The 12,967-nt window shown below is 44.8% G+C and overlaps 1 protein-coding gene and 1 long non-coding RNA gene across 8 annotated transcripts; one reads left to right on the top strand and one right to left on the bottom strand.

The window, feature by feature from the left end:
* Nucleotides 1-499: 499 nt before the first annotated feature.
* Nucleotides 500-2,065, bottom strand: LOC105602038 (uncharacterized). The gene is made up of 2 exons (XR_001020627.3): nucleotides 1,690-2,065; nucleotides 500-1,478 (listed from the first exon to the last, which is right to left on the bottom strand). It is a non-coding gene; the product is annotated as an uncharacterized LOC105602038 (long non-coding RNA).
* LOC101110440 (zinc finger protein 211-like) lies at nucleotides 1,668-9,713 on the top strand. 7 transcript variants are annotated; one of them, XM_060399196.1, is made up of 4 exons: nucleotides 1,668-1,933; nucleotides 3,234-3,272; nucleotides 4,079-4,205; nucleotides 6,090-9,713. In XM_060399196.1, exons 1-4 carry the CDS (start codon nucleotides 1,898-1,900, stop codon nucleotides 7,478-7,480), a joined length of 1,593 nt encoding a protein of 530 aa, XP_060255179.1. In that variant the 5' UTR covers nucleotides 1,668-1,897; the 3' UTR covers nucleotides 7,481-9,713. The 7 variants fall into 7 exon arrangements, with proteins under 7 accessions (XP_060255179.1, XP_004015510.2, XP_060255180.1 ...); XM_004015461.6 differs by lacking the exon at nucleotides 3,234-3,272; XM_060399197.1 differs by lacking the exon at nucleotides 3,234-3,272 and having other exon boundaries at nucleotides 1,668-2,230.
* The last annotated feature ends 3,254 nt before the right edge of the window (nucleotides 9,714-12,967 follow it).

The raw sequence follows: 12,967 nt of genomic DNA, 5'->3' as shown, positions 1-12,967 counted from the left end.
AAGGAGATCCAATCAGTCCATCCTAAAGGAGATCAGTCCTGGGTGTTCATTGGAAGGACTGATGCTGAAGCTGAAACTTCAATACTTTGGTCACCTCATGTGAAGAGGTGACTCACTGGGAAAGTCTCTGATGCTGGGAGGGATTGGGGGCAGGAGGAGAAGGGGACGACAGAGGATGAGATGGCTGAATGGCATCACTGTCTCAATGCACATTAGTTTGGGTAAACTCCGGGAGTTGGTGATGGAAAGGGAGGCGTGGTATACTGCGATTCATGGGGTCGCAAAGAGTCGGACACGACTGAACGACTGAACTGAACTGAATGTAAGTTTCCTTGTTATTCATTTCGTCCGTCTCACCATCTCCTCCCCTCTCCCCATGTCCACAAGTTTTATGATGTCTTTGTGCTGCCTTAAAGAAACCTTTCTGTTTCTGTGGCACTTTGGAGCTTCTCTGAACTTGCTTGACTGACACTGTCAGATTCATGAATCATTCAATAAAGCCATTTAGAAATTTTATTTATTTATTTTTGGGTCCACTGGTTCTTCCTTGCTGTGCCTAGGCTTTCTTTAGTTTAGTTGCTGCAGGGCAGCAGGGGGATGGGGGGTGGTGTAACACTCTAGTTGTGGGGTGAGGGCTGTTTATTGTAGTGGCTTCTTTTGTTGTGGTGCACAGGCCCTAGGTTGGAAGTCTTCAGTAGCTACTGTACAGGGGCTCAGCTGCCCCCAGCACGTGGAATCTTATCAGACCAGCAATGGAACCCATGTCCCCTGCCCTGGGAGGTGGATTCTTGACCATTGCACCACCAGGGAAGTCCAAATCATTTAGATTTGTAACACATACTCAGTTAAATTTTGTTTTTCAACAAGTTTCTATTTTATAGATGTACAGACAGTAGTACTCCTTAATAAACAATAGCAAAGGTGATATTTCATGAGAAACTGACAACTGTATATTAAAAAAAGAACGTGCGTGTACAAAAGATTTGCATTTTTTAAGATACAATAATTTCATGTTTAATGGATAAAACGATGTTTCTGAGTTCAGCACAGTCACTGACTAAAAGGAAGGCGAGGCCCAGATCCCACGACGTCCATCTTTGTCAGAGCTGCCCAATATGCCTCCTTTATCTTGTCTCCTGTCTTGACTCTCGGACAGAGTCGGACACGACTGAGCCATTGAACTGAACTGAAGTGATCTTTTCTCCTATGGTACAGGTGATTTTTTTCCTTTAAAGTCCCAGACAAAACTCACTAAAGTTCACAAAAATGACTTAAACGCCTCAGTCTGAGTACATTTAAGGGACAGTATGATAGTGTATCATCACTGTCATCTATCAGGGCATCTACAGCTGCATGGAATCTAAATTATTATCCAAACACTTCGGAGATCAATAGCTTTGAAGGCTTTCTAAATGCTCTTCGAATTCCTCAGAAATTGTCCTTAGCCCCTTGCAGAGAAAGCGAAGCTTCTAGCCTACCTGGAAGAACAGGGAGGTCAGTTTTGAGCAGCCTAGAGGGTTGCCTGACCCTGGGAGGTTCAAGCAGAATCTCTCAGGCTGCAGGCCTTTGCCTGCCCGAACTCCATTACCCAGAGCGCTAAGCGTTGAGTGGCAGCGGAGCCCACCCAATGAACATTCAGAATTTCGACATTTCCGGGGGGTGGGCTCACTGGGTGAAGGCGGGACTTACTGTGTTTTCATAGCGCTTCTTTGAGCGGTTTTCGAGGGCCGAAGGGTCGGGGTTGAGGTGACAGAGAAGGCGCGAGAAGACGCTTTGTCCCCAGGGACCAGAGGCGGTCCTACAGTCGGGCACGTCGCTACCTGCACGGCGGCCTGGAGACGCTGGTGCCGGGTCCTTCCGGGACGCTCGGCTGGCCCCTCTCCGCCCACCGAGTCCGATGGCGGCGGCGGCGGCACTGAGGGACACTCCTCAGGTAAACGCTGATCAGTCCGGCCCTGCTCGGCTTCATCCTGACAGACGCTGAAGCCCCGAGCGCCTGCTCACGTGCCCACAGCTCAGAGCCGGGGTATCCAGGACGGCGATGCGGGGGTGGGCGGGGCCTTCTGTTTGACCGACAGCACGGTGGCGCCTGGCACAGGGTGATGGGCGGAGGGATGCGCAGGCGCAGAGATGTGGCGGTCCAACTGAGGCAGGAGAATTCGTGGAAACTGGGCAGTGGCACCCCACTCCAGTACTCTTGCCTGGAAAATCCCATGGACGGAGGAGTCAGGTAGACTGCAGTCCATGGGGTCGCTAAGAGTCGGATACGACTGAGCGACTTCACTTTCACTTTTCACTTTCCTACATTGGAGAAGGAAATGGCCACCCACTCCAGTGTTCTTGCCTGGAGAATCCCAGTGACGGGGGAGCCTGGTGGGCTGCCGTCTATGGGGTCGCACAGAGTCGGACACGACTGAAGCGACTTAGCAGCAGCAGGGGTCCATCTGATGGCTGCAGGGAACAGTGTGGGTATGCTGTCCCATCTGCAGTGGCAGACTGAGGAGTTGTACCTTCCTTCTTGAGGCCTTTGAAGCCATGGAAAATTAAAAAAAAATTTTTTTTTTAATTGGAGGATAATTACTTTACAGAATTTTGTTGTTTTCTATCAAACCTCAGCATGAATCAGCCATAGGTATACACCTGATATGAAGAACTGACTCATTTGAAAAGACCCCGATGCTGGGAAGGATTGAAGGCGGGAGAAGGGGACGACAGAGGTTGGATGGCATCACCAACTCAATGGACATGAGTTTGAGTAAACTCTAGGAGTTGGTGATGGACAGGGAAGCCTGGCGTGCTGCAGTCCATGGGGTCGCAAAGAGTCGGATACAACTGAGCGACTGAACTGAATTGAACTGATACATATATCCGGTCCCCTTTGAACCTCCTCCCCATCCAACCTCTCCAGGTTGATATGGAACCCCTGTTTGAGTTTCCTGAGTCATACAGCAAATTTAGAGCCATGGAAAATTGTAAGGCAAAGAAAAGTGACATAAGTTAGGTTTGCAAAATCACCAAAGTCTGTTCAATGAAAGAACTAATTGTAGGGATGCTGAGGGCACTGAAGCAGATGGAGTTTGGGTTTTTTTCCCAAGGACGCACAATTGCTGAGAGTGAATAGAGGTTAGACACTCGTGGAACCTGGTTCAGATGCCCCCAGGTGTGCAGGGAAGGTCTCAGTCCCTGGAAAATTGCCAGGATCACATCCCTCTAAGACCTACCACTTCCTGTAGGTTTCCATGGCTGCAGAGGTGCTTTTGGAATCTAATCGGGTAACTGGAGATTACCCTCACTAGTTGCAACCCTGTGTTAGTCACTCAGTCGTGTTTGCAAACCCATGGACTATAGCCTGCCAGGCTCCTCTGTCCATGGAATTCTCTAGGCAAGAATACTGGAGTGGATGCCATTCTCTTCTCCAGGGGATCTTCCTGACCTGGGAATCGAACCCAAGTCTCCTGCATCAGAGGCAGATTCTTTACCATCTGAGCCACCAGGGAAGCCTTCTAATTTTCTCCAAATTTGGGTTGTTATGAAATGTGTCACCTGGCATTTTCCCAACCCTTGGTTGTGCGGACCTTGGAGAATCCTAGCTCAGTCCTGAGTCCAGTCTAAACATTATATGAAAGGGTTCCCATTTCAGGCCACCAATAGAAAGAGATGGGGAAGCTTGTCACAAAAACAGGAAGTGCTTGGAGGTGAGACTAAGTTGGTTCAGGGAATTGCAGGTCTCCTTCCTTCCTGGCGAGAATAGACTGGCTGTGGGGAGCAGCAGTCAGACCTGGAATGACTGTCTGTGAAGTCGGGCATCTATTCTGGAGGCAGTGGGAGGTGTGGATCAAGTGAGGGAGGTGATTGCTTCTGGGTCTTTACAGGCTCCACTGGTTGCAGAGTAGACAGCAGCGTGAACAGAGCGGTTAGTGGGAGAGTGAGGAGAGAGCAGACAGCTATGGCACCAAGGTCGGGAATCTCTTCTGAGCTCTTAGGAGGAAGATGGAGATGGGGTAGATGTGCGAGGAGGTGGATTGTGGGTCTTCAAGAGTGAGGCAGTTGATGGTCTCATCTGTCTGTATCCTGACAGGGCAGTGTGACCTTTGAGGATGTGGCTGTGTACTTCTCCTGGGAGGAATGGGCTCTCCTTGATGAGGCTCAGAGATGCCTGTACCACGATGTGATGCTGGAGAACTTTGCACTTACATCCTCACTGGGTAAGCTCTTCTATGTGCCCCTGTGCCCTGGGCCAAGCTCTGTGCTTCTCTTTTCTCCAGGGGTAGGTGTGTCTCTAGTTGCCTGGATTTGTGCTGTGTTTACAAGGGCTGGGCTGAGTGCTCGCCTCCTTCTCATCTGTGTCAGCACAGCACCTACTGCCCCAAAGCCTCCTAGGGAAGAGTTTGGTATCACTGTTGTTTTGTCAGCCTAATGGACCCCCATGCCTTGCCCTCTGCCTCACTGGTCTCTAGCACCATAGCACCCTAGCATAGCACCCTTCTTTCCTATAGCTCACATTTGTTTCTGACTGTGCTGGAAGCGTAGGCACTTACATAGTCACTGCTTATACAAACGTTATTGACAGACCCTTAGTTAAGGTTCTTTTTGCTTTATTTCACTTGAAACATGTATACAAAAAACATTTACCAGTTTCTCTTTTTTGGCCACACTGCTGCCTTCAAAATCTTAGTTCCCCAACCCCAGCATGAACCCATGCCTTGACCACTGGACCACCACGGAATTCCCACAGATATTTAATTTGTATCCTCTTCATTTGCTGCATTCATTTATTCTAGAAGTTTTGTGGTGCAATCTTCACAATTTCGTGAGCTATGGATCCCTTTTGTCTTTTTTCTTAAGGCTCCGTGTAGAACTTCCAATACTACAATGAATACTAGTGGTAGAAGCTGGCATCATTTTCTTGTTTCTGATTTTGGAGTATTTCTGACATTTGGAGGACAGACTCCTTATTGCCCATCCTGACTCCTAGAAGCTATTCTTGGAACATGTACAAGGTCCCCACCCCAAGGGCTCAGAGGTAGGGAGTGGAAGGATGACTACTATGACCATGATAAGAGCTGAAAGGGACACAATTAAAGCAGTTGAGCACGGCGGAAGAGTTGCATTAGACTTATTCTCCTGGTGTAGTCGTCCAGAAGGGAAGTCAGATTCCTGGTTCTTACTACTGTGCTATCTTCCCTTCAGCTACGGCCTTAGGAATTTTTTTTTGTAATATTTAATAGGCTTCTGGTGGTCTCCTGTGTGCTGAGTTGTCTGGGCCTGTTTTGGCTACTGACTTGTCCTGTCATTCCCTTATGATTTTGGTTCTCTTGGGTACATGCAGATCTTCAGGTGGGGCACAGAAAAAGTCCTCTGAGCTTCATAGGATGGACATGACTCCATTCTCCAACAAGATGGGCTCAGAGCAGACCTGACCCAGATGAATGAAAGTTGACAGAGGACATGACTTCAGGTGTTGGTTGAAATCATACCAGGAACCTATCCTGTTTTATTTCTGTATTGGTGCCATTGCCAGGAGCCACGCCTCACTCCTTTCCCTTCTCAATTCTTGACACTGCTGACTTGTCATTTCTATTAGTCATTTCTACTCTGATTCCAGCTGAGAGCTACTCTCCACTTCTCCACACTGCTTACCTCACTCATTCCTCACACTGTTTCCTACTCGGACATTGCCATGTTGTAAAGGGTGCAGGTATTTAATAGTCCTTAAATACTGTTACCTTTGTTTCAGTCAGATTTTTCTGGGACTGGACTGGACTTCTACTGCAGAGAGCCCTGTTTCAATACCTGTTTGGGGAACTCTCATCCCACATGCCAAGTGGCATGGCTGCAAAAAAAGAAAAGCTGCTGACAGAAAAATGAGTTACAGCACAAACGTTTCCTCATGTCCTGTGCCCAGTGAGACCTGCACCATTCCGTGAACTTAGGGACCCAGTGGTGCACAGCAGTTGCTTCCTCAAGATGAGATTTCCTGAAAGCAATTTCATGAACTGATCCTTTGGTGTGTTGAGTTACATTTGTGATGGTTTTGCCTCTTCTCAATAAGGTTAACATGTACTTCACCATCACTTCTTTGATTTCAGGCTGTTGGCACGGAGTAGAAGATAAGGAAGCACCTTCTGAACAAAGCATTTGTATAGGAGTGTCACAGATCAGGACTCTCAAGGCAGATTCGTCTCCCCAGAAGGGCGACCCCTTTGAGATGTGTGGCACAGTCTTGAGAGATATTTTGCACTTTCCTGAGCACCAGGAAACACATCTAGGGCAGAAACCATACACATGTGGAAATCGATTCTATATCTCTGCTAACCTTCAGCAATACCAGGGGCAACACATTGGAGAGATACCCATCAGAAGTGCTGTGGACACAGCCTTGATTATAAACAGCTGCACAACCCATGTGTCAGGGAAACCCACTGTCTATGGGGAGACTGGGAACGACTTCTTTGTCAATGTGGGATTTTTCCATCAACAGGTCATTCACACTGAGGAGAAGCCAAACAATAGTAATGAGTGTGAAGCCGTCTCTCACAATGGAAAAAGGCATGAGAACTGGGAAGAAGGCAACAAAGCCTTCCACTGCACAGATACACTTGTTGAGGACCAACGAGTCCTCATTAGAGAAGGGCTTTATGAGTGCAGCAAATGTGGAAAAGCCTGTACTCGAAGATGTAACCTCATTCAGCACCAGAAAGTCCACACTGGAGAAAGGCCTTATGAATGCCGTGAATGTGGAAAATTGTTTACCTACCTCTCCAGCTTCATTATACACCAGAGAGTTCACAGTGGAGAAAGACCTTATGAATGCAGCGAATGTGGGAAATCGTTTAGCCAAAGCTATAGCCTCAACAGCCATAGGAAAGTTCACACAGGAGAAAAACCTTATGAGTGCAGGGAATGTGGGAAGTCTTTTAGTCAAAGATCTAATCTCATTCAGCATCAGAGAGTTCACACTGGAGAAAGGCCTTATGAGTGCAGTGAATGTGGGAAATCTTTTAGCCAAAACTTTAGCCTCATTTACCACCGGAGAGTTCACACTGGAGAACGGCCTCATCAGTGCAGTGAATGTGGAAAATCCTTTAGCCGAAGCTCTAGCCTCATTCACCACAGAAGACTTCATACTGGAGAGAGGCCTTATGAGTGCAGTAAATGCGGGAAATCCTTTAAGCAAAGCTCCAGCTTTAGCTCACATCGGAAAGTCCACACAGGAGAAAGGCCTTATGAGTGTGGGGACTGCGGAAAATCATTTAGCCATAGCTCCAACCTCAAGAATCACTGGAGGGTTCACACTGGAGAAAGGCCTGTTGAGTGCAGTGAATGTGGGAAATCATTTAGCTGTAAATCTAACCTTGTTAAACACCTGAGAGTTCACACTGGAGAAAGGCCTTATGAGTGTGGGGAATGTGGAAAATCGTTTAGCCAAAGTTCCAGCCTCATTCAGCACCAGAGAGTTCACATTCGAAAAAGGTCCTGAGTGCAGTGAATGTTGGAAAAGAACTTCTCAGCTAGAAATATGACCTCATTCAACCCCAGAGATGTCACACCAGTGAAAGGCCTTAGATACGCTGGGATGCACAGTTTCCTTCTAGTATATTTACACTGGAGAAGTTGTGACTGAGCCATCTAATGCATCTAAAAATCTACACTGGGGAGATTCCCCTTAAGTTCCAGGTATGTAGGAATATTTAAGAAGCTGTGCTTTACTTTATTAGGGGCTTCCCTTGTGGCTCAATTACCTGCCAGGCCCTTTCCAGCTTTATGTCACTGCCAGTTTCCTTTCTATCACCTGGCAGGTTCACAGTGTGGAAATTACCTCCCAGCATGCTCAGGGAAGCTGGCTTCGGTCCCATCCCTTTCTGTGGAGGGAAGTAAGGAGTAGTCTTAGCTCTTATGGCGTCCTCATTCCTCTCTCATTTCGAAACTAGGGCACGAACCTCACTCAATTTGGGCCCACTGGACCCAGTTTCAGTTGTTGGTGGCTTGCCATCAGGGACTGCATTTTCAGGGACATGTTAGTTTCTGGTGACACTTCTGATTTTCCCAGCCTCCAAGTCACCAAGCTGAGAACTGCATGCCTTGTATTCCTTTGCATTTTGCAATGATAAAGGCATTAATGTTTCAGCTCTCTTTGGTCTGGGCCTTCTATTCACTTTATATGAGGTGATCAGAATAAAATTGGCCTCTACCAGCATTAATGATGGCACAACTTTCATGGGGGGGTCCTGCGCCTTGTGTGCCTCACATCAGTATGATTGAAGAATGTAGCTCTCTTTGTGCGGTTGGCCTAATGTAAATACATTGTTGCTCAAGGTCTCCTCAGAAAGACTGCAAGGCTTTGGGGTCCTGATTTGTGGACTGTGTATCAGGGTTTTTTTGTGGGCTCAGAAAACATCTGAGGAGCCATGAAGTTGTGACAACCTCCAGTGCTTCTGGAAACATGAATTGTTATTCACAGTGAATGATCACATAATGCTCAGCAGTTAACCTATAAAAGAACCACATGTCCTGATCCCTAGAATTCACTAGATAGTTCCACTGTAAGTCTACGGGGCTGGAGGAAACCATGTTCGTCAAGTAACCCTGGAGTGGAGATTGTAGTGAAGTAGGTGGAGTGTGTCCTAACATTGCATCACCAGATGCTCCAGTGACTGTGACTATGCAGTATCAGTGTGCACAGATGCCTGAACATCTGGAATGTTCAGCCAAAGGCCATTGCCACAGAGGCAGAGAAACAAACAGAAAGATCCCTTCATCCACAGTGCCGCTCTGTGATCAGCCAGCATTCCTGTTAACTCAGGTGGGAAGACATCTATTCTCATCAGTATTTGCTGCCACTAAGACAAGGGTGCTTCTCCAAGGTCATCAGAAAAGAAAGGCAATATAGGATTGTGAGACACGAGGAGTTTTCATTTTGGTTTTGGTTGTTCTTTGAGGCTTCCAGGATCATAGTTCCCTCACCAGTGACTGAACCCTGAGCCATGGCAGTGAAAGTGCCAATTCTTAGCCACTGGACCACTAGGGATTTCTCAAGATCTGATTTCCTAGAAAGTGTCACAGACCTAGATTTTTCTTTTGCGTCATTTTGTAAATTCTTATTCAGATGTAGTTGACATATGATATAGTGTGTCTATTTGAAGTGCAGAATCTAAATATTTTGAGATTCTTAAGTGATAATATATAAGTAGTACATTCTTTATTGCTGAATAGTAGCATTTCTATAGTTACATTGTTTGTTCATCCATTCATCTGGTTATGGTCACTTGGGTTATTTCTACTGTGGGTTATTGTAATTAAAGGTGCTAGAACGTTTATATGTAATTCTGTATGGATGGATGGATTTTCACTTACACTGTGTTAGTAATTCAAAGTATAAAGCCTGAGTCATAGAATAGGTGAATGTTTAACTTATGAAACTGACAAACTATGATCTACATTTATAGATTGTTTTTACATACCCATCAGGAGCATGTAAAATGCTTCCAACTTCTGGCCAATACTTGGTATGGTCAATCTTTTGGATTTCCTTAAATTTTGAATTTAAGGAAGTAGTCATTTTAATTACATCTCCCTAAGGAATAATAATGTTGATCTTTCTTTTTCCACATGGTTTATTTGCCATCTGTATGTCTTCTTGGTAAAATATCTGTTCATATCTTTCACCTACTTTTCTTTTCATTAACAAATAAAAAGCTCCTTTTTATCCTCAATTTTTGTGTGTGCTATATACAATGTAATTACCACATATACCATGTAGTTTAAATTTAATCTGCACTATCCACATATTTTTAAGTCTAGACTTTCAATAATATAACGAAGTCCAGGTTTGTAGTGTTTTCCAGTTTTTTGAATACAAATATTCTTAGCATGGCCAATTTCAAACTAACAACATGGTGTCACTGAACATAGAGTTGGGAAAAGTTGATAGAGGTACATCATTCCAACTCAATCATACTGATCCAGTAGCAACAAATGATACAAATGATAATGAAACTTGGTAACAGCAGAATCTAACACAACACCGTAAAGCAATTATCCTTCAACTAAAATATTTTAACCGTCCCTCCCAAAAAAAAATAGTAAAATTATTATGAAGTGACAAGTTCTGAACATTTGTGTAAGGTGTAACCCCTGGATGGAGGAAATGGCAACCTACTCCAGTATTCTTGCCTGAAAAATCCCTTGGACAGAGGAGTCTGGCAGGCTACCATCCAGGGGCTTGTAAAGAGTTGGATACAACTGAACACACACATAAGGTATACCTGACTGAACACAGAGTGCATGTATTTAGGATGTACATTTTTATGTTTTAATACATACTTTTACCCCCAAAATCATTATTTTCATTGGAAACAAAAGATAATCTATAATGCCCTTACTCAGTTAATTTAAATACTTAAATGCTTTAAAAAACAAACAGACCAAGAAAGATATTTAAAATAAAGGCAATTCTTGAGGCGGGGGGGCGGGGGGGACAACAACTGAACTTTGAAGATGTTTTCCTCAGAAAGGATCAAAAGAATGCACATTAATTAAAAATTGAGATGCAGGGATTTCCCTGGTGGTCCAGGGGCTGGGATGCCATGCTTCCAATGTAGAGGACCCAGGTTCAATCCCTGAACAGGGAACGAGATCCCATATGCCACAACTAAGACCAAGCACTGCCAAATAAAATTAATTAATTTTAAAAAATTGAGATGCAGTTTCCAGCAGTTTATTTTGGAGTCAAAACTATACTCTTCAGTGTGAATGCTCTGGAAGTTTGTGTCTTTGTTCTTTGTTGACAGAAAATTCATGAGTAAATCATAATTTATAATGATTAGAGCTCTGTGTTTGGTAATTTCAATAAATTTGAAAACAAAGGAGCATATGTACAGTTTGTTATGCTCTAGCATTCTCAGTGAAATTAAAAGACGCTTACTCCTTGGAAGAAAAGTTATGACCAACCTAGATAGCATATTCAAGAGAGAGACATTACTTTGCTGACTAAGGTCTGTCTAGTCAAGGGTATGGTTTTTCCTGTGGTCGTGTATGGATGTGAGAGTTGGACTGTGAAGAGGGCTGAGTGCCGAAGAATTGATGCTTTTGAACTGTGGTGTTGGAGAAGACTCTTGAGAGTCCCTTGGACTGCAAGGAGATCCAACCAGTCCATTCTGAAGGAGATCAGCCCTGGGATTTCTTTGGAAGGAAGGATGCTAAAGCTGAAACTCCAGTACTTTGGCCACCTCATGTGAAGAGTTGATTCATTGGAAAAGACTTTGATGCTGGAAGGGATTGGGGGCAGGAGAAGGGGACGACAGATGAGATGGCTGGATGGCATCACGGACTCGATGGATGTGAGTCTGAGTGAACTCCGGGAGATGGTGATGGACAGGTAGGCCTGGCGTGCTGCGATTCATGGGGTCGCAAAGAGTTGGAGATGACTGAGCGACTGAACTGAACTGAACTGAACTGAGCATTCTCAGTATTATCATCTGTATTTAAGAGGAGCAAATTTTATAATTTGTAGTTATCCAGTACATTTAAACTAGGACTGTTTTCTGTGACATTTCAGGCTCCATATTTCATACATTTTATAACAACATGTCCATAGCACTAAAGTTTTGGGAAGAAAATAGCTGCCCATTAGTCACAGTTCCAGGGTTAGACTTTTTTTCCCGACCACACAGTGATCGCTGCTTTGGGAGCTTGGAATCTTAATCACTGAACCACCAATTTTTGCAGGCATCTGGCAGGGGCTAAAACAGCACTATGGGAATGAATCAAACAGCCAGGAGGTCAGATAGATGGAGTGAGAAAAGACGTATGTAAAAGAAAAGACATGTAAACGAAAAGACGTATGTAATTAAGTGAATCTGAATGTTTCTGGAAGGATCTACAGCCATAAATGTGTTTCCTTCCAGATTTATACAAGTGGGTTGGAAACTGTGTTAAATTTATCCTCATATCTATTCTTGCCTGGAGAATTCCATGGATAGAGGAGACTGGCAGGCTATAGTCCATGGGGTCACAAAGAGTTGGACACAACTGAGTGACTTAACACTTTCACATGTATGTACATAAACAGGAAATAACTAAAGTAGTCAGCAAAACAGTAATAATTTAATTAATTAAATGAGAAAACAGAAAGGCCAGAAATAATTTTGAAGACGTATCAAAAAGATATGTGGGGACTTTCCTGGTGGCCCATGGTTAGAATCTGCCTTCAGTGTGGAGGATGTAGGTTCGATTCATGGGAGGGGAACTAAGATCCTACATGCCCTGGTGCAACTACGCCCCCACCCACCTCAACTATAGTGCTGCGAACTAGAGCCCACACGTGCTCTGGAGCCTGAATGCCCCAAGGAAGATCCCGTGTGCCACAACAGGACCCAAGACAGCCAAGATGGAATGTTTTTTCAAAATATATGTTTAATATACACATCATGTTCATTAACTTGAAGTGAGAAGTAACCAATTTTGTTTACATCTGAGACACTATCATAGATAGATACTAAGTGTCCTAGGAGGAACAGCATCTCATGGTGACTTAGCCTGGTGACCAGCATCTCCCTGGTTCCATCCACTGAGATCCCTATAGCTCACTCATAATTGAAATGAACGTGCTATTCAATCTTCATATACCTATTTCAAGAGGCTCTCCTTCACCTACATAGGAACTCAATACAATACACCTTTACTTAGTTGCCCATGGGATACCTCAAATGTTCAGGTATCACATACAACCTCACTGGACAAGAACTTTATTGGACCCATCTGTGCTCAGGCACCCAAGTGTGGAGCTTCATTGATGACATACCCTTGTGAGGGGATTTGCAAGACACTTGTGCAAGACACACATTCATTGTTGTGCTTACAGACAACAGATGGGCTACGGCCCCACACATTTCAGCGTCTTGCCAGCACAGTAAACTTCTTAGCTCCATCCAGTGTTTGTACGGGCTACTCTATTGCTGATGTGGTT

Source organism: Ovis aries, chromosome 14, assembly GCF_016772045.2.
Source record: "Ovis aries strain OAR_USU_Benz2616 breed Rambouillet chromosome 14, ARS-UI_Ramb_v3.0, whole genome shotgun sequence".
NCBI lineage: Eukaryota > Metazoa > Chordata > Mammalia > Artiodactyla > Bovidae > Ovis > Ovis aries.
The sequence above is the reverse complement of the archived record's forward strand: the minus strand, read 5'-3'. Positions and strand labels throughout refer to the sequence as shown.